Raw genomic sequence first — 24,406 nt, 5'->3', positions numbered from 1 at the left:
AAGGCTAAACAAGGTACTTCCTTAACGAATAAAGGGCACAATTCTCTATGTGTAGGAGCAATTTACCATGTACAAAGCCTTAGAGAGGTACTTAACACCTAGGGTTTTAAGATGTAGTTCAATAAAGACATATCTAAGCATGCAAGCAAAAAAGAAAGGTTTACTACTGATGAAATCAACAAAAAGAGATGGCAAACCTTCAAAATTAAACCCCGAGTTTAAGCCTTAATTAAGATTAGGGCTTTGTAGGGCACAAATTACCGAGGGTTGATGACATCAGCCCTACTAGGGCTAATTCAACCATGAAAAGAGTTAGATTTTGAGTTAAAAGGTACAATCAAGGTGAAAACAAGTTATAAAAGCTTCAACATCATCCTAATAGATCCCCTAGTTGAATTTGGCGCTAAGCCCTAGCCCTAGAAACTTGCCTTAAAGGGCTTAAGAAAGTAGAAAAGACAAAAAATATAATAATAAAAAATATAAGCTTTGACAACCACAAGGCTTTCTAATGTGTTTCCCAACTTGGGTGATGGAGACTTTAGGGCTAAATTTAAAAGAAAACAATTCTATGCTTGGAGTAAGAGGAAAACCCTAGTTTTCACTTGGCAAGCCCTAGCTATATTTTTATGATGGGTGAAATTAAGTAGAGGAAAGCTCATTAGGAGGTCCTATATGGAATTCAAGGAAAATAATTTTAGCATGCAATGATCAAGCAAGATTTTCCAATAAAGATATGCATTTAGACACAAAACAAGTGAAAAACCCTAGCATAAGATTTTCCAATAAAGATATGCATTTAGACACAAAATAAGTGAAAAACCCTGGCATACATTCATCACATGAAAAACCATTAAAAATCTGCAATTGGACTTACCAAATTTCCAAAGAATAACCTTCTTTCAATCCCAAAAAGGTATCTCCAAGACACAAATTAGTCTTCAGTAGTAATAGCTCCAAAAAGACCAAATTTCCAAAGAATAACCTTCTTTCAATCCCAAAAAGGTATCTCCAAGACACAAATTAGTCTTCAGTAGTAATAGCTCCAAAAAGATCACAACTCCGCAAGTAGAGAGTTGCAAAAAGGCTAAGTACAACTCTCTAAAGGAGGCCGAAATCCACAAGTGATGAAAAAAAATAAGACCAAAGTGACCCTCCATTTATATGATGTTTATCACATCCATTAATCCATCTAAAATCCCTATAACAAGTTTGATTTTGAGTAGACATGAAGTAAATGGGTTACAAGCCAACCCAATAGCTCAATAAAACAAAATATGCCACCAATTGCCCACACTATGAGCCAAAAACCCTCTCCATGCATGACATCATGCCCTTTTAGGGCTAATAAGGCTCTAAAAGTCCAATATAAAGGCTAGATGCATCTCCAACCATCATGATCAACCATAAATTAAGGAAGAATCCTCAAATCAAGCATAAAATCATCTTCACGTGTACAAAAGCCAACTCTAGGTGCATTATGTCATCTCCATGGATGTTCAAGACAATATGGTGCAATCTCTCTAGCGTTAGGGCTTCATGAGGTAGTAAAAGCCTCCCCTAATCATCTTGAGGATGATCGTCTGGACTTTAGATCAAGGCATGCTCATCAAATAGTGTTAAGGTTAGAGTAGAGGCTTGTTGGGTCCACTAGGTATATCATCAAGAATCACCAATGCTAAGCAAAGTGGGCTTAGCGTTTCATCAACTCAAGTTAGCATGCAATGTTATATATGCAATTATGCCACTGAATTATATTGATCATAGTATCTTGGTCCCCAAAGATTACATGCCTGAGATTCATGCATGCCCGATCTTTGATCCCAATTGCATGCAAACGATCTTTCGCCCCACATAATTCCAAGAAATTATCCAATACCTCTCTGTGGGAGAGCAATTTTATAGACTTCCCATTATAGACTCACTATCAACAAGAACTTTTTCTCGAATTGAGAAGAAAACACATCTACCTCAGCTAATGCAGCCACATGATCCTTACTGGACTCATGTTGATTAGGACACTTAGTGGCATAGTGTTTGAACTCATGACAATGGAAGCACTTGATCTTGCTCAGATCCTTCTTCTTCTCGCCCTTTTGACTAGACTTGGCCACTCCTTGGCCCTTCTTTCTCTTGGCTTTGCTACCTTTGCCTGTTAGGGAAAAGTTCTCCTCGTCCTCTGTCATAGTTGATCTCCCAGCTCTCGTCCCTCTGCAGATTTCTTCCTGGACATAATCACTCCATAGGCTCTCCCATCCTGGTAGATTTTCTCTACCACTAACTGCATCCTAGAAATTCTCCTATGACTTATGAAGTCATAATAGCGTAAGACTCACAAGGTCTTTATTTACTAAAGTCTCACCCACTCCAGCTAGCTCATCCTGACCCTGTGTGAACTTGGAAAGATACATGGTGATAGGCTCTTCTTTGCTCATCCAGATATTCCTTAGCTTGTCCTTGAGAGCAAGCTTCCTGGCATCACTAGAACCTAGATATAGATCTAAGAGGGCTTTAAACATCGCATATGTTGTCTTCTTCTCTTGAAGATGAGGGATAATATGATCTCTGACCCCCTCTAAAATGATCCTGCTCACCTTGGTGTCATTCTTGTTATGTTGGATCAATTGTTTGGCATATTTATGTGGATTTATTTGACTCACCACAAATTCTAGCACCCCATTATCTTCCAACACCATTGAGATCTACCCCTTCCATGAGAAAAAGTTTGAGGCTCCCTCTAAGTTGTGATATGCCCTTAGTTCTAGGAACGCCATATTATTATCCAAAGAACTGCTCTTCAAACTCTAGCGCAAGCCTCCTGCTTATATTGTGCTCTTCACTGATTGATCAATTTGGTGTAGGTCTTTACATTGATCTCTACTCTAATACCATGTTAAATTTCCATGAAACTCTGCAACTCTACTTATATGAATAACTAAAAACAAGGCAACTGAAAACTAAAACCAAATTTACTTTCATCAAGATTCAGAGTTTCTTAATAATTTAGAAGCAACGAAATAAAAACACCAAAGATAAAAACACATCACACAAATCGACACACTTGTTTACTCATGAAAACCAACAGGGAAAACATGCTTCCTTAGTTGTGGTATTCTATTGATTGTTCTTGAGCAATTGGATCTATTACAAAGCATTTTGTCTTTGAGAAAGTGTTTTGCTTCTAATCACTAATCTCAGTTGAGACAGTTGATCTTGGCCTGCGTTGATCACTACTCAATTTCGGCCCTGTAGCACACAATTGATCCCATGTTGCCTCTTGCTTGATCCTACTCCTCCTTCCTTGCACATTAAGCCCCTATTTCCTTGCGCACAAGGAGCTCCAATTCTGTAGCGCACTTGTGGCTCCTATTTTTTAGGACGCAAGCTTCCTCAAATCTTTGCACAATGAATTTGCTAAATCCTTGTGCACTTGTGATCTCCTATTTCTTAAGACACAAGCTCTTTGCGCTCTCTATAATCAAGGATTATCTCACAAACTCGTGAATTGTCTTGTCTTACAAACCTTGTGTATAAAACTTATGATTTCTTGTGCCTTCATACTCCTCTTTATAGACCTAATTCGAACATGCAAGGAGGCCCAATTCTATTTTAAAAGTAGAGTTTTGACTGAGAGCTCACTGAGAGTTATTCTCATCCTTTCTCCTATCAATGTTGAATTTCTTAACTCATTCTCTCTCCAATCAACACTAGAGACTAACTTGTTCTTCCTTCAATCAAGACTGAAGACTAACTCACTCTAACTGAATCAGTAACTGCCACATCTTTCTGTAGTCAAACTTACAAAGACTCCACTTAACTGAAGATCCAATACTACGCATGCTAACTTAATGATTATTCCAGTAAACTAGAAATAACTCATCCTCACTGAAGTCTAAATCATGAGCTTGCACTCATACTGGGAGAAGGACAATTTAAGGTCTTCATTGGCGAACAAGCCAAAAGACCTTGCTCACTACATTTTCAACAAATTTGAACTAGCCCATAAGAAATCCCAACCCATGTGAGATGTCAAGGTATTTGTAGCAAAGGGGGACTAATATAATCCTCCACGTGCAAAAATTGTCTATGATACAACGTTGAGCTTGTATGTCAATTCTCTTTGAAGTGAGATCATGTGATGTGAACATGATCAATATCTTCTTCGGCAGTAGCATTTATCTCACCCTTAGAGAGAGAGGTTGAGATTTAAGGCATCGAATGAGAGAAGAAAATGATCAATGTAGATGCTTACTATTTCTTGAAAATAATAGGCCTAAGTATAGTAACAAATTCATTGTTTACAATTTGTTTATATAAGGAAATATCCCTTGGAAAACATAGAAGGTAAAGGTTGTCCATCCCTTCAAAAGGGACATATGCATCTTGTTGTCGTTCTGTATTTTTGAGGTTGAGAGAGTAAACACATAGGATAGAGCATCAAAACCAATTTGGAAGCCAGGATCTAGCCCTGCCAGCTTCAGAGAGGGATCTCTCTATAAAATTTAGCTATGTTTTATGTGAATTTTAGGCTAGCTATTACTGTACTGATTGTTTTTTATTGGATTGTTTGGTTGATTAAATTGTTATAATTCCATTAGGCTATGGAGTCTAAAGATTAATTGGGTTTGCATCAAACTTTGAAGGAGTTTCACAGGGCAAGCTAGGTTGCACTAGTCGGATCTTTTAGAATTTTAAATGAATTTTGAAACAGAAGAAATGGAAGATTCAGTAGAAGTTAATGAGCAATGAAGAATTCCTTAATTTGACTTCAACAAAAAACATATAAACTATTAATAGCCAAAATAAGGTGCTCTTGATAACAAATCCTATTCATCACAGTTTCTGTTATGTAATTAAGATTTTCGAAAATAACAGAGAAAGAAAACAATGATTAAACAGATGAGCAGAAGAAGAATATCACCAATTGGTACACCACATGAATCTTGTGAAGAATGCCCTTGTATTATTGATGCTTCCAGCAAACAGAAAATTACAATATGCAGAGGAAATTATATTCAACAATCAACCTGTAATACTTCAAACAGTGAAGTATTTATAAACATAATTACAAAATCGTTGTCTGAACTGACAGTGTATTATTAGTATTATCCTAAACAATAAAATCGATCTTTGGCAGAATGATAAGCAAGGTGGACAACTGCATGAAGAGGTGGCTCTATTATGGTGGATTCGATTGCTAAATCAGCTTGAAACTGTGTTGCGCTGGCTGTTGTTTTTACTGCATCCGAATTATTTTTTTAATCCAATAAATCACATAGTTCCTCCCACCTTTTTTCATCTGGAATGGTTAACTTAATTACCCTTCGGTAAATCTCATCAACCTCAGTATACTTTGCAAATGTTGGCTTTACTGTGAAGACATGTTTTACCTCATTCTGGATAAAGAAGTCATTTGCCATAGTCTCTAAGAATTCTCTTGTTGTCATGTTGTCTTTTATACCACTAAATTTGATACTGCTTCTGGCCACTTCCTTCATCTTCAGAACATAATCTTCTTGAGTAATCAGTTTATCATTAATCACATATATGTTGGGCAATCCTTTCTGAATTAATGCTTCAATCCTGTTGGAAAACCTGTTCACTCCCAGCTCTAGTGTTTCACATCTCTCTTCTAATTGATCAATGAGATTTCTTTTAGTCAAAACTTTCTTGACTTCCAAGATGGTGGCAGTCCTGTCACTAATTACTAACTCTTCAAGTTCATGTTTATTCTTTGAATTCAGGAATTTGATAATGTTGGAAGCTTCTGTAGGCATGTCTCCCATCTTTTTCCTTACTTCAGTAGCTCTTTCTATCAGTTCCTTTTGTTCAAAGATGATTTGGATGCATGGCCAAATCTCATTTATGGAGTCCAAAATACCCATCCAAATGGTTTCCTTGGCTTGGGCCAAGGTTTGACCAATTGATGTATCCTTCTCCACCTTCTGTAACCTCTCTAACAACCTTTGTGACTTCTGCACTTCAACTAAACGAGAGGCTTCAATTTTGTCTTTCTTTTGTTGCAGAGCTTTAAGTTGCCCATGCAAATTCTTGATTTCTTCTAACTGGATTGACATATTTTCTAGTGTCTTTGTCACCTGTTCAACACTTGTAGTTTGAGTGGAAGAAGTTGTTGCAGTTGTTATTCCTATAGTTGGGATTTGAGTGATGGGTATATCATCCAAGGGGACTATGGCTACCCTTTGACTATGTTCTTTCTCTTTGATTATTTTCTCCATTTCTGCCTCCATCTATCTAATCTAAATATTCTACTTTATGATTAGCTTCATCATGTCAGCCTTCTGTGTCTCATTTTCTTCAATATCTTTAGTCAAGGGATCCTCTATGGCTGGCAGTTTCAGCTGCTTTCTCAATGTTGCAATGTCAAGATTTTTCTTCTTGATGATCTCCTCTGCAGCATTAATATCTTTAGGATCATATCCTATCTTGACTACCAAATCTTCCAAAGATTTGATCCTATTGTCCTTTGCTAAAGAAGATACCTTTTCCATTTTCAACTGGGACTGAATGTTTTCATATGAAACCTGCAGCTTAGACAATGACATGGCAGTATTAGTTAAGGTAGAGGAAATCATCTCACCAGTTTGTTTATGCATCTCCATTTGATCAATGGGATGGATATCTTTGGTGTTGAATTCAAATGATGTGCTTTTGTAATATGTTGGTGTCTTTGGATGTGGAATTTGGGCCTCAAGGAAGGCCATCTGCATCTATCCTTGTTTTGTATCAAAAACTGATAGTAGTCTACTCTGTGAAGTGGAAGTTTGCTTCCAAAACTGATTGTAGGTGCTTTTCTTAAGAATTTCATTCTTAAGTTTGATCTCTTAGTACCTGTCAAAAACACTTTTTTCCTTTTCTCCTTGGACATCTTGCGAAGATAGCTATGTTTCTTTTTGACCATGAGAAATTGAAGGCCCAGTAGGAGATGCAACAAACTTGCTACCTGTAGGTGGTGATTCTCCAATTATGATGGCAATTTGGTCTTCTATCTCCTTTTCTGCATCTGTCCTAGGAGTGATCTTTGTTGTTTTCTTGTAACTGATTCTGAAATCTTTGGCTTCACTACCTGTAGTTAATGATGATCCCTCCTCTCTCTGTGTTTTACTTGTTTTCACCTAAGGAGCGAGAGTTTGTAAATTGGAAGTAGAAAACAATTGTTCTTCAGATTCTTCCAATGTATTATTTGCCCATTCTGACTCGTTCACATATTTCTCTACCTCAAGCCTTGAGGTATGGATATATGGACTATGGAGTACTTTTGTTTTCTACTCTCAGCTTAGAAATGATACCCCAAGGATCATAAGACCATGTGAAACTCAGGTTGAATTTCATCTCTCTAAGGATCTTATCTGCTTCCTCTCATGTTGATCTCGTGTTGCATATGAAAGGGCTCACTTGTGTCTTTATGTGAAACTGGGCCTTCTTCTTTGCCACCACAAAGTGAATATCATCTGAATTTAACATTTGTCTGATGTATTCAAGGGCAAAAATCCTCATAGGGAGGTATTTCGAGAGCTTGTATGGTGCTAGCTCGCATCCATAAACTTTGATTTCTGTGTAATTCTGGTATAAATACCAGTCTTTAGTCCTTGCATGATCTGTCAAATGTAGAATCCTTTTGATGTCTTCATTGATTCTGGGTTGTGCTGAGTTGTTTAGGATATTCATAGTTGGGTGAACAAACTCTTCAATGAACTGTTTGTAGGAGAATTCTTGTTGCTCTTTCATTACTAAAGAAGTCCAAAATATCACATGCAGTTGGTTTCCCTCTTCATCTAGCTTCTACATGGCAAAATTGAACATGTCTGCTTGATAATATAGAAACATATAGATTAAAATTGAAGTGTAATTAAACACTTGTTCTGTTGGAAATTTAATATACTGCCCATGGATGTTATCAGCTAGGAATTGACTAAAATTAAACAAAATAGATGGTTTGTTATCTGTGGAAAAGATGGAAAGGAAGCCTAGAATGGGTTCATCTACCAACTGATCAGAATAATAACCTAGAATGTATGAAATTATGGTTATAATTTGTTTAGCTTGATCAAGGAAGATTGAGGAAGGCTATGGAGGATTCTTCTTTGGTAATTGGGCATTTCCTGGTAAGAAGATCTCAAAAATCTTGGTTCTTGTAGCAAAATCAAGCTTCTGATAGAGTTGGGTGAGAGCTTCTAAGGAAAATGGGGCATTGTTTTCCACAAGGGGAGCTAGCATCATTTGGTTTATAGATTGAGCAGTAATTGTGAAAAGGATCTCACCAGAAGGGATCATAATGGCTCTTTGGTTGGGAATATAATAGGCTTGGCATTTCCTGGTGAATTCAGGGGCATGGAAGGTCAAAGGGAAAATATAGTGAGGAAGATTGGACTCCCAGAGTTCAATCTCATCTGTTTTGTCAGCATGTTTGTCCTCCAGCCAATAGTAAAGCTCCAAAAATTCACAAACGCATTGTGTTTCACAGAGCCTATAATCCCTATCAGCGAATGGAATATGATCTAGGTCCATGGATGGAAAGATTAATGGATTAACAGGGTTCTCCTAGTTCTTACTCTTCGGAGGCATATTTAGATCAGTGGACAATAACAGTGATGGAAGGAAAAGCTTACCAAGAATAAATTTGAGGTTATGAGCCGCCAGGGTAAAAGAGAAAAAACACTAACAATTTTATCTGCTTTCAATAATCTTTTGAACCTGGTCGCTTTGCAGAGAAACCTGGGAATTAAGGAGAAAAAACTAGTGAAAGGGACAAAGAAGATGGTTTAAGGTTTTTTAAGGAAGAATGGTAATTTCCGTTGGAGGTTGGCGCGGGGCTGTTGAAGTCGAACAGTTACCCGGGAAGGAGAAATGAATGCTCAACAATAATTTTGCTGGGAAAACGTTTAATTGGGCAACAGCTAGGAAACATGGTCAGATAGGATTGGCGGAGGTGTCGGGTAAGGACTTGGTAAAGAGATGAAGGGAAGACAGTTTTCGGAGAGGATAGGAGGCGGTAAGGGGAATCGGCTAGGGGGTGCGAAATGACGGGAAGAAGCCACGTAAGGATGGGGCCCAGCGAAGAAAACTGCCCTTTCGGACACAACCCCCCCCCCCCTCCACCCCAGCGGTAAAGGTAGGATGGAGAGGGGGGGCCGAAAATGAATGAGTGTCGTTGATCGTGAAAAGTGGGGAATCCTAATGCTCTGACTGTGGCCTGCTTTAACCATAAACAACAAAACAGCCTTTTGTCCATATGCGCCTTTGCCATTGCTTTTGAAACTTAAGATAACATTTGGTATACAAAACATGTTATGAATATACATTATCCCATCATACATTTTCTTTTTACAATGTCATTGAGACTTAGGGTAAAGGGCATAAAAATATTTTTATAAAACCAACTATTTCTACCTACACTTTAACTAAGCTGGGTGCATTTAAACTAGCAAACCCATATTATTTACTTTTATGAAAAATGAAAAACTACTTCAATCCTATCACTTATTTCTCCTATTGATTCAAATTAAGCAGTTGAATCAATGTCATTTTCTACCTAACTACTAATTTACCAAGATTACACTGTTTGGCAAATCTTTATTCTCTATTCTAATTTACAAAAATTCAAACATGTTTAAATAACTAGTCATTGTGGCATTTTAAACAAGCTGCACACAACCTTTATTTATCAATAACGAAGAAAACTATCTAACCGCAGTTGCATTTAGATTTGCAACACTTTCAATATTATTTTCTTTTTGTTTTTCTTTCTTTTGATGGGGTTCTATCTTTTATTCTTTTTTTTTAATGTTTTTGTTTTCCTTTTTCTTTGTTTATACCCTCTTTTCATTTTTTTTATTGTATTTTCTTTTGGAAATCATTTGCAGATTGACAATTATTTACAATATGAGATTTCTGAGATAAAATACTCAATTACCTTGAGATCCTATAAATTATAGAACCCTAACACATCCAAACCCTATGGAGGTGACAAACAACATTGGACATGATCACTGATAATAGTGGGTGAGCGCAAATTTCGCAAAACATGTGGATGACACAAGTTGGGCTTGTATGCCAATTCTCTGTGAAGTAAGATCATGTGATGCAAACATAGACCTTATATTGGTGTTCTTCGATAACAGCAATAATCTCACCCTTAAAGAGGCGTTGAGATTTAGAGAATGATCAAAATGCAAATAGGATGAACGTCAACGTAGATGTCTATTAAATGCTTAAAAGAAGGGGCTTTAATATAGCAACAAAATCATTATTTATGATTTGTATAAGCAAAGCAAATGTCCCTTGAGAACATAACAAGGTAAATGTTGCCCATCCCTTCCAAAGAAACATATGCATCCAAACCCTATGGATGACAAATAATGTTGGGCATATTCACAAAGCACATTGGATGTGCCCCAAATTTTGCTTTGCCAATCTCAAAGAATGTGGGAGAGCGCAAGACTTTGAACCTTCTCAACACAAGCTTTCTGCCCTAAAGGAAGACTTGGCTCCAATATCAAATATCTATAGAGAATTGTAGTACCAAGAAGGGCATCAAAAATTCACTACTTATTGTGCTTGCACTTAAATAGAGCATGAAAACATCATCCTACTAAAATGATGAAGAATAATCACCCTTTTAAAATTTAAAGCCTAAGCCTTAGTAATGACCTCAAGAATCACACATTGAAGTAAATGCAAAGAATTAATAGGGACTATCAATTGCTTGCAAGGGTAAAAGTGAGATGTTACTATCAGAAATACTAAGAGGGGGGTGAGTCAGTGTTTCTTACTTCAATTACTATTTTCCTTTTCAGAGCATTAAAAGTTATTAGCATTAGTTAATCATAAACAATCATTAACACCATTCAACAATGCACAAAATCAAGATAGTAGACACTAGAGATTTTGAGGTGGAAACCCTTCCCAGAGAAAAACCATCGAACGCTTCTTAATATTTGTGTTCAATAAGTACATCAATAGGAAGCTCCAACTTCCATCATTTTCAGCTACAATTGAGGGAGACTCCAACCCCTTGGTTTATGGGCTACAACCTTACAGATGATTTTGAGGTGGAAACCCTTCCGAGAGAAAAACCACCTAATGCTTCTTAATATTTGTCTTCATTGTTCAATAAGTACACCAATAGGAAGCTCCAACTTCCATCATTTTTAGCTACAATTGACAGAGGCTCCAACCTCTTGGTTTATAGGCTACAACCTTACAAATGCTCCAACATCCTGTTTACCAACTGCTACTAGAAGGGCCTTCCAACACCCAAGTTTACAGGCTTCAACCTGAAGGATGATCCAACACCTTGTTTACCCGTTGCTACTGGAAGAACACTCCAATGCCCAAGTTTACAAGTTGTGACCTGAAGGATGCTCCAACACCTTGTTTACCAGTTGCTACTGGATGGACGCTCCAACGCCCTACACAGGTTCCAACCTACCCTAGCCCTGCCCTACCACCCTGAAGTGTTCTTAGACTCTTAGACTCCGACCTAAAGGAGACTCCACTCTCCTACCCTGCACCACCCTGCCACCCTGATCAGCTTGCAAACCATGTTTCACAATTTTCAAACTAGATCCACTTGTACTAAATATCAATACAAAGGAAACTACAATACAAGAAACTGCAAAAAATCCTCGTCAAAAATCTTCCTTTGGTCACCTGTGCATCAACCCCTATCAAGTTCACTATTATTATAGATCCTCAACAGTTGCATCATACCTTTCTGCTCATCAACATGACAAACCCTAGGCCACAACAATACTTTTACTGGCAATGAACATACATCAATGTCAATCATACATCAGTAAAACAAACCCTTAGCAGCAATTCTGCTTCTGCATAACATAACAAACCCTAGCTGCTCCACTACTGATCTCTGCAATGCATATTATCGAAGTATCATCTTGTGCATAAAATCTTAGCTCAACTCATCCTGATCCCTCTGCTCAAGTCTTACTTTCTGCAAGACAATCTGAGAGATTGACCTCAACACATATCACTGACTGCAACCAAACACAAACCCTAGCTTGCCAACATATATCTAATGCATCAATAATGTCAATACTTAGCATCAACAAATGTTGTCTATCACAGAATCACAATGTCTCTCAGCAAAACCCTAATGACAGAAAATCTGCTCAACACCTCCTGCGGTATCAATAGTGTTTTCAATAACATCATACAAACCTCGGTATCTTAGTTCATGCAGTAACGCTTGCATCATATCAATTCAACCCTTAGAATTTGCTCTAACTGATATGCCAGCACATTATTGTTGCCCTTGAAATGTTGCAACAAGATAACTGACAACGGTACCAATCCTCTGGAATAATCTCAACAATAGCATAACATAGACTTATAGCATATATCCTCTGATCAAGTATCAGTATACAGCCTCTGACCTTTGTACTTAATAATGATGTTGTCAAACGTTAGCTTACAACTTTAATCAACTCCAAAGAAAACATAACTCTTCAATTTGCTGCCAACATAAGTATAACCTTCTTTCCTCTGCTCTCAGCATACAAACTCAATAGATGATGCAATGTACAGCATATTTTGTCATTATGTTATACAAAATATCTCAGTACATAGCAGCAAATTGTACCATAAGACTTCAGCTAAATGTCACCCTGAACTGATCATTGCAAAATCTTTAACAATATCCTCATATAGCAGCTACAGCATTTGGTCAACTTAGTTCAACACTGTCATTTTATAGACAGTTCAACACATACAGGTATATGTTCCTTTAATCACAGAGTGTTATGCTTAGATCATGCATATAGGTTGTATGCAAGCTCAGCCCCTCGTACAATGATCATAAGCTTATCATATTACAGAGACATATTTATTACAGAATGATATGTTTTCTTGCTAGTATTGAAGTCACTTTCTGCATTAAATTAAATGTAACAAGGATCGATCCTTAGAACAAAAAGAAATTACCATGCCCAAAAAAGAATCGAGCTTGTAGCATCCGAAAGTCTGGAACTCGTGTAGAATCACACTCGTTCAAATACTGATCCAAGTTTTATCGTTGACTTAGTGCAGAGTAGTTTGAACGCACAGCAATAGGTGAATTTTCTTTAGGCTTCTAATCGCACTTTGGTAAGGTCAACTATAAGATGCCCCAGTGCTGGAGATGCCTCAGAGGTTCGGACTTCCATCAATATTTTTTTAATCCAACTATGACGTTTTTCAAACGTTTGTCTCAGTATGTTCTAGCTACCACTAACATGCTCATACAAACATCACTAGCAACTTAGAACAAGTATGTGCATACTAAGTTGATTTGTTTTGTTGTTTGATCCTTGACTTCAGCACTCTGGATTTCAATTTTCATTGCACAGAGCTGATACGTATATATTGACCAATCATCCAACATCACAAAACTCTAATTTTATCTCAATGCAACCACTTAGACAGCCTTTAAATAAGCCCTGTGGTTAACCTCCAGAACAGCCCTGAAATTGTCTATTTGGAATAATTTGTCTATTTGGAACAATTCACACCGGTCACAGATCTCCTGTTCAGAAGGCCGAGAACCTTACCTCAAGACCTGCGGTTCTGTTTTGGACGGTTTCCTCAAAGAAGGCCACAAATGTATCCAAAAAGCTTCAAATGAAGGCTAGCAAAGGATCCAATACGCTCCAGAAAGCACTGCCCAAAAGCTCCACAAAAAAATCACATAGATTATGCGCTACCACAGCGAATCACCATAACCCAAACAAAGAAAAATATATCCAACAAAACTCTCCAAACATCAGCGTGCTCCTTTAGATTTTCAGGACAATTCTAAGCTGCAGAGAATAGACGAAATTTCAGAGAATTCTACCTTAAATGCACACCCATTTGTGAAGGATTCGATCACAATTCATAATAGTTGAAGGGACACCAACAGGGGAGCCGACTTGCTTTAAAATTTAAATTTGAATTATCAACTAGCATTGGAGCCAAGAACCCACGCTTAAATGAGACCATCTTGCACTTAGGAAGAAGCCATTTTAATTTGAATTTTGATCCCCTTTATTTTGGACCATAGTATAAATAATTTTCCTCATATTTAATACATTTTCAAATGTTAACCTTAAGCTTTTGACAAAGTATTGGGTCCAGCCACTAATTCTATTGAAACTGATTTGTCTTAGGGGTCAAGGATTAGTTATGAAGTTGCCCAATTAATTATTTTCATAGACCACATTTAAATCTTTCCTTCCAAGATATTAAAAGATTCAATTTGACACTTTCAACAATTATTTAGCCTTTTAATATGCTGCCATATCATTAACTTATTTAAGGCTTTTGATCACACAGTGGACGCACCAACTTAAATTCGACATAACTCTCAAACCGTAAGGAGTCTCGTGGCATGCTATATATCGTTAGAGTTGTGATGACAAGGAGAATCCACTAAAGGTGATCTTAGTAGCAAAATGACTGATCTTCGGCCTCAAAAATTCGAACAAGTGCGGGGCTTCTACAGCTTTCCAAGGCTTCTTCCTTTGGAGCTTCCAATTGATGCAATCCAAACAAATATTAAGAGCGTTCAGTAACCGATGTTGACATCAATGACAACATCATTCAACAGCTACCTTACTAGCATTCCATTCATGGTATGAAAACTATGATTTTGATTTTACCAAGCTTAGCCTCCAACTATCTAGCCTAACAAAAGGTCGCAAAATCATCCAATTGTCACAGTATACAAGTATAATCATCAAGACTACAAATAAACAACATCCATCCTTTGTATCAATGTTACAAATAAAATAGTTCGTCAATGTAGAACTCAAAGTGTTGGGAATATAGGCCATAACTACCCAAAGAACATCTCTAGAAAAACCCAACTATTAAAGCCACTCTATCAACAAATGTCAAGGAATATCAAAAGCTTCCTAAAACCCACAAAAAAACAACACGCTTTTGTGTGGTAATGCTCCATCCCCTGAATAACACTCCTCAAAGTGAGAATGTAGTCAAGGATTTGATAATCTCAACAAAAATTCAATAATCATTCCCTAAAACTTATCTATATCTGCATACGTTGATATATGAGCGTCTAAGAGAGTGGAGTGAAGCTCGCCTAATATATGTCCTATTATAATGGTTCTGCAATGTGCAGGTACTTGTGTTTAATGCATCACTGAACTTATGGATGGGATGAATAATATCATTGCTCCAAGATGGTCGAGCAAAGGCAAATAGCTTAGCCATGGTTGAGGCAAGAGGTTTCATGCCATGAGTCAAACACTCAAATTATAAGCCTTCAATATCTCTTGCCTTATTCACCTATAGTTTAACAGAATTTTGCTAGGATTTCTATGGAGGTGGAAGAATCACATCAAATGAATCAAGGGGAGCACAGATTAGGTGATTGGTGGGGAATTTCATAAAGTTAGATGCATGTGAAAACCCAATAATGAGATCAAAGATGGTGAAGATGGAATTTTTTGGTAACAAAGTTTACCTGAGGGCTTTGGCTAAATGCCTCAAGGCATGCAAAAGTTCAATCCTTTGTTGGGATATGAAATGGTGTTTCGTCCTCCTGCAAAGAGAACAATATTTGAGGTGGGAGACCACTGCTAGTTCAAGGTAATTCGCCATGGTGTGTGAGAGGAATTTGCATTCTTCCTCGAACTACTTGGAAATTAGAGAAGTTCCATGAGATTTGGATGCATAGAAGATTGGAGCGGCAAAGTTGATAAGACATTCCAAAGCTCTGCACCCATGACATTTTTGCAAGAAGTTAAGCTTTGTCTCCAAGGATAATTAAAGGTGGATTGCAGGCATGAGCTAAGTCAAACACTGTAAATGTGCCCAAACGTAGAAGGGCTAAAAATCAAAAATCAATGATACATATGAAGTCAAGGAATGACATTGAGAGACAAGTCACAGGGCAACAGTCAACCAAATCAAGTAATGGGTAGACATCAAAATTCTAAGTCCAAGAAAGGAGCAAGGTGGGAGCCAACATGTAGTCAATTAATGTTTGTCGACCATCATGGGAGTAGCTAAATTCTAAGTCCAAGAAAGAAGCAAGGTGGGAGCCAATATGTAGTCAATTAATGTTTGTTGACCATCATGGGAGTAGCTGATGCATATGTAGCTAAGAAATTATGCCAAGGAATTGACAGTTAAGAATGCACTTCACTTGCCTATGGCAATTAAATATGTGCAAATGCATCCAAATGGCTACCATCTAATTACTTCACTAGTCCAGAAATAAAGGAGCTAGTACTTTGAACCATAAATCATCCTTTGTAATGTCATACATAGGTGTTTGAAGCCAAATTGTGTAAGCATTTGAGTTGCCCAATTAAAAAAATGTTCCCCACTTCAAATAAGCACAGACCAAGATAAATATATTCACTGTCTAATTTAAGATGAAGCGAGAGTCTGGTGGCAAATTATAAAGATGGCATCCCCATAAAGTTTTATCTATGTACAAACATGTCCCTGTTTGTAGAGTTATACCAACTAATGAGATTGTACTGAGGGAGTCTTTAATAAGGTGAGCTAGCCACTTAAACACTTCACACCATGGAACTCTAAATTCCAATTCCAAATTGAACGACAACAAAATCTTGAAATTGGCCATAAACATCTCATGAGCCATAAGACTTATTCTATTAGGAACAAGAAGTCCCTGTAATAACATTTTGCATTGCAAATGGAGGCAACCATAACAAGACTTTGACCCAAGAGTTTTGCTCAATTACTACTACTTGTATCTTCTCTAGGATAGAGGCCAATAACTTGGGTGCGCTAGTGTTAAACACAACAAAGTAAAATCAGTTGTATCATCATAATTCTTCTCTAGTACATTATTCCAAGGAGTTAACTTGAAGCTAGAAGAGATTTGACAAGTCCAACGAAATAAAAACAACAATTGTCTTACAGACGTCACTTGAAAAATTCAACAGAACCAATACAAATAAAAAGCGTCATAACCAACTTGCAATCTTCATAACCAACACAAGCTTCTGAATAATTCAATAGAACAAATGCCAATAAAAAGCTTCACAACCAACTCACAATCTTCATAACCAACACAAGATTTTGAACCAAGGCATCATAAGCATCAGAACCAATCAAATCGTATGCTTCAGACGCACTCATCAACTGAAGACCCTAGCACTATCAGCTTTGAACCTAATTCTTAGTGCATTGTTGACTAAAAAAGAGTAACAACCATGTAGATTTAGTGCATGGTTACTCAGTAAGGTTATTTTTTATAAGATTCATGGTTTTACACAATGCATAGTTCAATTCCTTGTTAAAATTTCCACGAAACTCTGCAACTACTTAGATGAATAATTGAAAATTGAAACTAGTTTACTTTCACCAAGATACAAAGTTTCTTAACAATTCATATGCAGTGGAATAAAAACACAGATAAAAGCAAATGCACAATTTGACACACTTATTGTTCTCAGGAAACCCAACATGGAAAAACCTGTTTGCTTGATGTGGCTATTTTATTGATTATCTTGGTGCAATTGAATCTATTACAAAGCAATTTGTCCCTCTGAGAACATACTTGCTCCCTGTTGATCTAGCTTGGACTTCTCCTTCCAAACCCTTGATCCCAACTCATAAATCCTATCACACCTATGATCTCCTATTACTTAGGACACAAGCTCTCTACACTCTCCACAAACAAGTCTCTCTCACAACTTGTGAGCTTTGTCTTGTCACAAACCTTTGTGCACAAAACAATTCATAATCCTTGTGCCTTCATCCTTCCTTTATAGGCCCAATTCGAACGTGCAAGGAGGCCCAGTTCCAAATTTAGAACTCGAGTTCTGATTGCGAGTTAACTGAAAGTGTTACTTGTTGTCCTTCCAATCATCACTAGAGTTGTTAACTCGTTCTCTCTCCAATCAGCACTAGAGATCTAACTCTCTCTTCCGTCAATCAAGACTAAAGACTACCTCGTTCTAACTGAACTGCTAACTGCCACCTCGTTTTGTAGTCAAACTCATGAAGACTCCACTTAACTGAAGCTCCAACTCTACGCATGCAAACTTGATGATTATTCCAGTAAACTGAAAATAACTCATCCTAACTAAAGTCTAAGTCATAAGGACAATTCGAGGTCTTCAGTCACAAGCCAGGAGACCTTGCTCGCTACATTTTCAACACTCCCTCTTAGCAAGGAAGGTACTTTTGGAAGAACCTCTTCCACCTGGATCTGTCTTCAACACCACCACGTTATCTGATGTTGCAGTTGCTTCATCTAAATGAGAAGACTTCATTGCTTCTTGCTACGGAATCTGATCTAAAGACATGTTCCTTCCAACCATGCTCCTAGGATCCTACTCTTCAGAATCTATCAATGTTAGCTCATACCAATTGGTCCTGACAAATCTGGAAGAGGCCTCCTACTCAATTTCTATCACTAACATCGATCTTGTGCTATAAGTTCTTCTAGCACTGTTATGGATCTATCTCGGTCCTTTGAGACACCCACGAATACTGCTGCCAATCCCTCGATCAGTACAGTCTCCCTCTCTCCCTCTAAGGGCTGACCTCCGCCAATATTGTTGGTTGTTAGTACTATATGTTGACCTCTGCTCTAATACCATGTTAAAATTTCCACGAAACTTTGCAACTACTTAGATGAATAACTAAAAACTGAAACTAGTTTACTTTCACCAAGATACAAAGTTTCTTAACAATTCATATGCAGCGGAATAAAAACACATGCACAAATTGACACTTATTTTTCTCAGGAAACCCAACAAGGAAAACCCTGTGTGCTTGATGTGGCTATTTTATTGATTGTCTTGAAGCAATTGAATCTATTACAAAGCAATGTATCCCCCTGAGAACATACTTGTTCTCTTGTTGATCTATCTTGGACTTGCCCTGCCAACCCTTGATCCCAGCTCCTAAATCCTAGCGCACCTATGATCTCCTATTACTTAGGGCACAAGTTCTATGTGCTCTCCACAAACAAGGCTCTCACACAACCTGTGAGCTCTGTCTTGTCACAAAACATTGTGCATAAAATAATTCATAATCCCTATGCCTTCATCCTTCCTTCATAGGCCCAATTTGAACATGCAAGGAGGCCCAGTTCCAATTTAGAACTCGAGTTCTAATTGCAAGTTAACTAAGAGTGTTACTTTCTCTCCTTCCAATCATCACTGGAGTTGTTAACTTGTTCTCTCTCCAATCAACACTAGAGATCTAACTCACTCTTCCTTCAATCAAGACTAAAGACTAACTTGTTCTAACTTAACTGCTAACTACCACCCCATTTTGTAGTCAAACTGATGAAGACTCCACTTAACTAAAACTCCAACTCTATGCATGCAAACTTGACGATTATTCTAGTAAATTGGAAATAAATCATCCTAATTGAAGTCCAACTCAAGAGGACAATTCGAGGTCTTCATTGGCTAAGGCAAGAGCTAGGAGACCTTGCTTGCTACATTTTTAACATTCCCTACCAAGATGGCTGCAATAAGGCAATACTGAAAGTAGAAGAAAATAATTTTGCAAAAACATCCATTAAAATGTTTTCCTGTTTCTAACAAAAATATGGGACATTTACAAGAACTACTTGCTTACAAAACATTTACAAGTACATGAATCGGCAAGAAGTCCATATTTTAATGGGGTCACCTAGATTTTTAGGGACAAGAAAACTAGGATGGCACATTAAAAGGATGTTCATCTCCGTGTTTAAACATTAGGCAAGCAGCTGTTCCTTGCCTCTTTTTATGTTATGTCAATGGACAGTAATGTAGACTCGTTATGAGTGGTTTGGCCAAGGGCAGCCCACTTTTTTTACTTTTGGACTTGCTTGCGGAGTCTGCAGTTGCGGCCCTCCTTTTTTGTATTAAAGCCTTGTATATATTACTCTTATTAAAAGTTTATAATGTGTAAAGAAAAATTCATATAACTAATCACAAAACCAGGAAAAGAGTCTCGCCTTCTTATTCTTGAGTCTTGCCTAGAAGAAGAGAGACCATATTCAAGTATTCAAGTACACATTTTCACAATCATGGAGACTTTATGGCCTTGTACAAATTACCATCAACATCAGAAATTCAGAATAGTCATGCTTGAGGAATGCAAACTTCTGATGGAACCTTATTTCCTACATACAGAACAAAATAGTTACAGGCTATGATCATGGCAAAAATATGAAAGTTCTAAACTTACTTGTAGTCAGACTGAGAAACAATTGATAGGTAGATGTAGCCCTATCTCGCTTGATGAAACACTGTACAGAGGGCTCCCTTGATCCAGGCTGCACACAAGAAATAAAAGACAGCCATTCAAAGGGAGACAAAACAGCTAATTAACAAATAACCATCATGCCAAAGACTAGAACAATGTCACAAGTAAAAATTACATAGGAGTAAAAGCTAATATGAAGGAAACTAAACAGTGCCCTTGTACCAAATCAGGTGAGTAAATAATCAGGTAAATGCAAGAAATGCTATAGCAAAACAAATCTGAAACCTCAAATTTCAAAGCATTCAAAAGGCTATTTTATTATTATGTGTCATTGAAGGGCTTCAGATATAGTTACAAAGAAAGTTTCCACTCTCTTTCATATTTTTTTAGCTGAAGATTGCTGCCAGTTGCAAATCAATTAATGCAGAAATTTTAAAAGTCTTACTAGTACCAAATTGACTGCCTTAAAATGGGCCTATGCTACCATTCATGGTCCACCATCCAGAATCGCCACCTAATATAGAGGGTTTCCTCTTTCATTCAAGGGATCTTCTATCAAACTATTGACCACCTTAATAACATAAAGAGGTTGACCATTGTCATTCCATTGAATAGGCCATTATACCTAAAATCTCCCCTCAACTTGTGAGAGGCTTATCTCTGATGAAAACCTTCACTGAAATGAACAATGCAGTCTGCAATGCAAAACAGAAGCAGGATTTTCCCTATTTAGTTTCTTCAGCTCTGGATATAATTAATCAACAAAATAATAACATCACATAACTTATGAATAGCATGGGAAACTTATCAATTAAAACTGAACACACAAAACAAGAAGGTGAGGTGTCAATACGTTGGAACCAAATTAACAAAACCTTTGGGCATTGGCCTACAAATCTGCAAATTTCACCCAGGGCAAACTTTCCTGTCATTTCTCTTTTGGTTCAATCAGCACTACATAGGTATTAATTCTCGAACAAAGTTAAGTCTTCCAAAATTTTTCACAAAATAACTTCAGAAATGAAATGATATTAATGTCCTTTCAGGACCAAAGAAAGGTCAATGGGATCAAGAATACAGTCAGTACAACACATCTCCTGAAAAAGAACAAATACAGGCTAACAATAATGCAGGAAGACAAATAAGAAAAAAAAAAATAGGAGGATTTAACCATTGAAATGGACCCTGTACAATGCATATAAGGAATAGTCAGGAAGAATAGGAGCACGTAGAAGAGGGAAACCAGTCTTAGTCTCATCACTGGAAGAATCTTTAATATTGTTGATCATAGGGTTATTTTTATTACGGGGCATTTGGCAGAATTTATTCAGTCACTTTCCACAAACAAAAGTAGCAATTTTTGCTTCACAACATCCTATATATAGTTTCTGTGACTACACTCTGCTTGACTTCCTATCACAAATCATGCAGTTTTGGTGCACAGACTCCCTAAGATGCAGTCCATAAACTCTTGATCATAAATCCAAAATACAAATATCTTTGATCTTGACCCTAGACCACATCCCATGCACTTGGGGCTGTTGCTCATTCAAATTTCAAATTCTCTTATTGATTTGCATCATTATCAATTTCTCATCTTAACTTTTGTATGATAATTTTTTGTCAAAATCATGAAATTTATTTTGTCAAGCATATTTACTCAGTGCTTTTTATCCATGATAACAAATGTATCCCGTGTGCATTTATAGTGTCCTACTTGTTTTAGATTTCATCCCAAACTACAAAGAAAACTAACAAAAATGAAACTGAAACCAAACTGTGGTCCAAAGGCTACACAAATCGCTGCATATCATATTTATGACGTTTCCAATATTATTATGACTTGATTATTTGACAAGCTCTCTTCAACAAATAACTACTTTTTCCTTCACCAAAACAGGCTTTTTCCCTTGGTCCAGATTAAGAGCTACAAAGACAACAAAGCATTACTTCAGTCCAGAAAGGTGAAAATAAAACAAACAAAATAAAAGCAAATCATGGTCCAGAGGTTTACACAACTTGTTGTATATCATATGTAGGACAATTCCAGTATTATTATAGCTTGGTTATTTGACTAGCATTTTCAACAAATAACTATTTTTTCCTTGGGATGAAAAAGCACTTAGCAAATTATTCCCCCCCGGTATTCATTTTCCATCACAGGTCAAGAAGATAAGACCATTTAATCAAAATTTTCACTTAGAAATTCATAAGACAAAAATGAGTTAAAAATGAGCAAAATCATAACGGACAGAGTCACAGACCATGATGATCAGTGATTGACATGGGAAGCAGATAGACAGTAATGATTCAAAATTAACATGTAGACAGGGCAGATGTCCCAAGCCACAGTAAGAACGTGGGTGCCTGATAAGCAGGGAGATATTTCTAGCCCCCGAGCTTCACAACCGGAAAATTAAAATCAAAAGCTAAAAGACATGTTTTAATTTGAGTAGGAAAATGATCTGAATTTTCGTAATCTTGGACGCATATATGGAAAGTAGGAAAGATCAAACCCAGACCCATTTCTTGTGTTGTCCGCAATGTCTTTCCAAGACAATGCACCAGGTTGCACTTCTTCCAACAAGAAGAACAAAACGAAGACGAGCACCTTAAAACCCTTAGGGCTTTATTGAGTTATTTACCATGAAGCAGAAAACCAAATAGAAAACGATATTAAACATTAAAGAAACTGAAGAAACTGCAACATATGGGCATTTTATAGTTTTTCATGGGTAACGAACCCAGCAAAATAAGAAAACAAATGTACAAAATTTAATGAGCCTGTTAAAATACAAACCGTTTGAAGAAATCGATAAAGAAACGGAAATACAATGTAACCCCAAGAAAATGCAAATAATGAACAGAAATGGGTTTAGGCTTTCGTGAATCAGAGAGAATTTAACCCACACATAATGCAATGCAGTGAAACATATGAATCCCTATGCTAAGAATTGAAAACCAGAATTTTAAAATTAATTTCTAATAACAAAGGGTACCCACCTGCTTCAAAGAAATGGGGAAGGTAAGCTTCCCAAACAGCTCAGGTGTCGGAACAAGCTCCTTTGTAATTTGCCTCCATGTCATACAAACCCCAGCACATGCCACCACACTCTTCCTGCAAGGCCAACTGCTCTCGCTCTCCTCAATTCTCTGAATAACATCTCTTATCAACTCAGGGGGCATATTCGCCCACAAACTGCACTGCAAGCCTCCATTATTACTATTATTCTTATTATTCGCATTGCTTTTATAATGTAAATCGTCCACAGCACTCTGTGAACGAGATCTAAGGAACTTTACTTCAAAGCTCCGCCTGGAGATGCTCCCGATACTGCCTTTCATGTCCTGAAAAATGTTTTTCACGGTCATAGTAATGATGTTAGAAATGATAAAAATAACAAAAATAGCACTGCCGGCCTCGTTGAAACCCTGGTTCTGCGCTACAGGCGGCCGTTCATGGCCGAATTCTTAACAAAGCGGCTGGATTTCGAGATTTTAGGATACCCAATAGAGGAATCTCTGACGACTCTGCCGTCGCTAGAGGCTATTTCTGTACAGATTCCATCCATTTTGAGGTACTGGAATCGCCATGGCAGACCTTACAAAAACCTCGTTTTCCGCCGTTAAAGCCATTAGGTAGACGATCTGTGTCAATTGTGGTTTCCAAAAAAAACCGCCAGTTAGAAAACCACCAGTGGTGTCGAAAAAACCCGCCAATTAGAAAACCACGTTTGAGTTCCTCTCTAAACCCCCCAATTCTGATTAACGAGCACCCCAAATTAATCCCGCTAGGGTTATGGTTCCACCAAGGCGGCTCTAGGGTTATTGTGCACCTACAATTTTAAGTAAATTGAATTAGCATATACATTTTCAACGTGGGTCCAAAAAAATGATTTAATATTTATATTCTCTAACACTTTGATTATTGCATTCTTATTATTTATGATTTTTCCATAAAAATTAAATCAATAAAGATTACAGCAATATTAAATATTTAAATTTTAATACTGAGAAATTCATATAAATATTTATATTTTGTAATCATTATAATTTAATTTTTATTATAAATTTTAAATTAATAATAAAATATTTAATTTTTAATATTATGAAGAAAAAAAACAAATACCGGCATATTTACTATTACATTAAAGTGTACAAAATATTGATCTATTATAACATTTGGATAAGTTTATCA

General features: G+C 37.0%; 1 protein-coding gene across 1 annotated transcript in view; it reads right to left on the bottom strand.

Moving 5' to 3' along the window:
• The window catches only part of LOC149209499 (tubby-like F-box protein 3), a 51,842-nt gene extending 27,956 nt beyond the window's left edge, over nt 1-23,886 (bottom strand). The window contains exons 1-2 of the mRNA XM_089396380.1: nt 23,212-23,886; nt 20,191-20,278 (exon numbers count right to left, since the gene is read on the bottom strand). Of these exons, the coding sequence (XP_089252506.1) occupies nt 20,191-20,278; nt 23,212-23,580 (457 nt within the window). The 5' untranslated portion in view covers nt 23,581-23,886. The remainder of the gene's footprint in view (nt 1-20,190; nt 20,279-23,211) is intronic.
• Between the last annotated feature and the right edge of the window lie 520 nt (nt 23,887-24,406).

This window comes from Pinus tabuliformis, chromosome 1_2, assembly GCF_031772625.1.
Source record: "Pinus tabuliformis cultivar Carrire ecotype Pingquan chromosome 1_2, CPIR1, whole genome shotgun sequence".
Classification (NCBI taxonomy): domain Eukaryota; kingdom Viridiplantae; phylum Streptophyta; class Pinopsida; order Pinales; family Pinaceae; genus Pinus; species Pinus tabuliformis.
The sequence above is the reverse complement of the archived record's forward strand: the minus strand, read 5'-3'. Positions and strand labels throughout refer to the sequence as shown.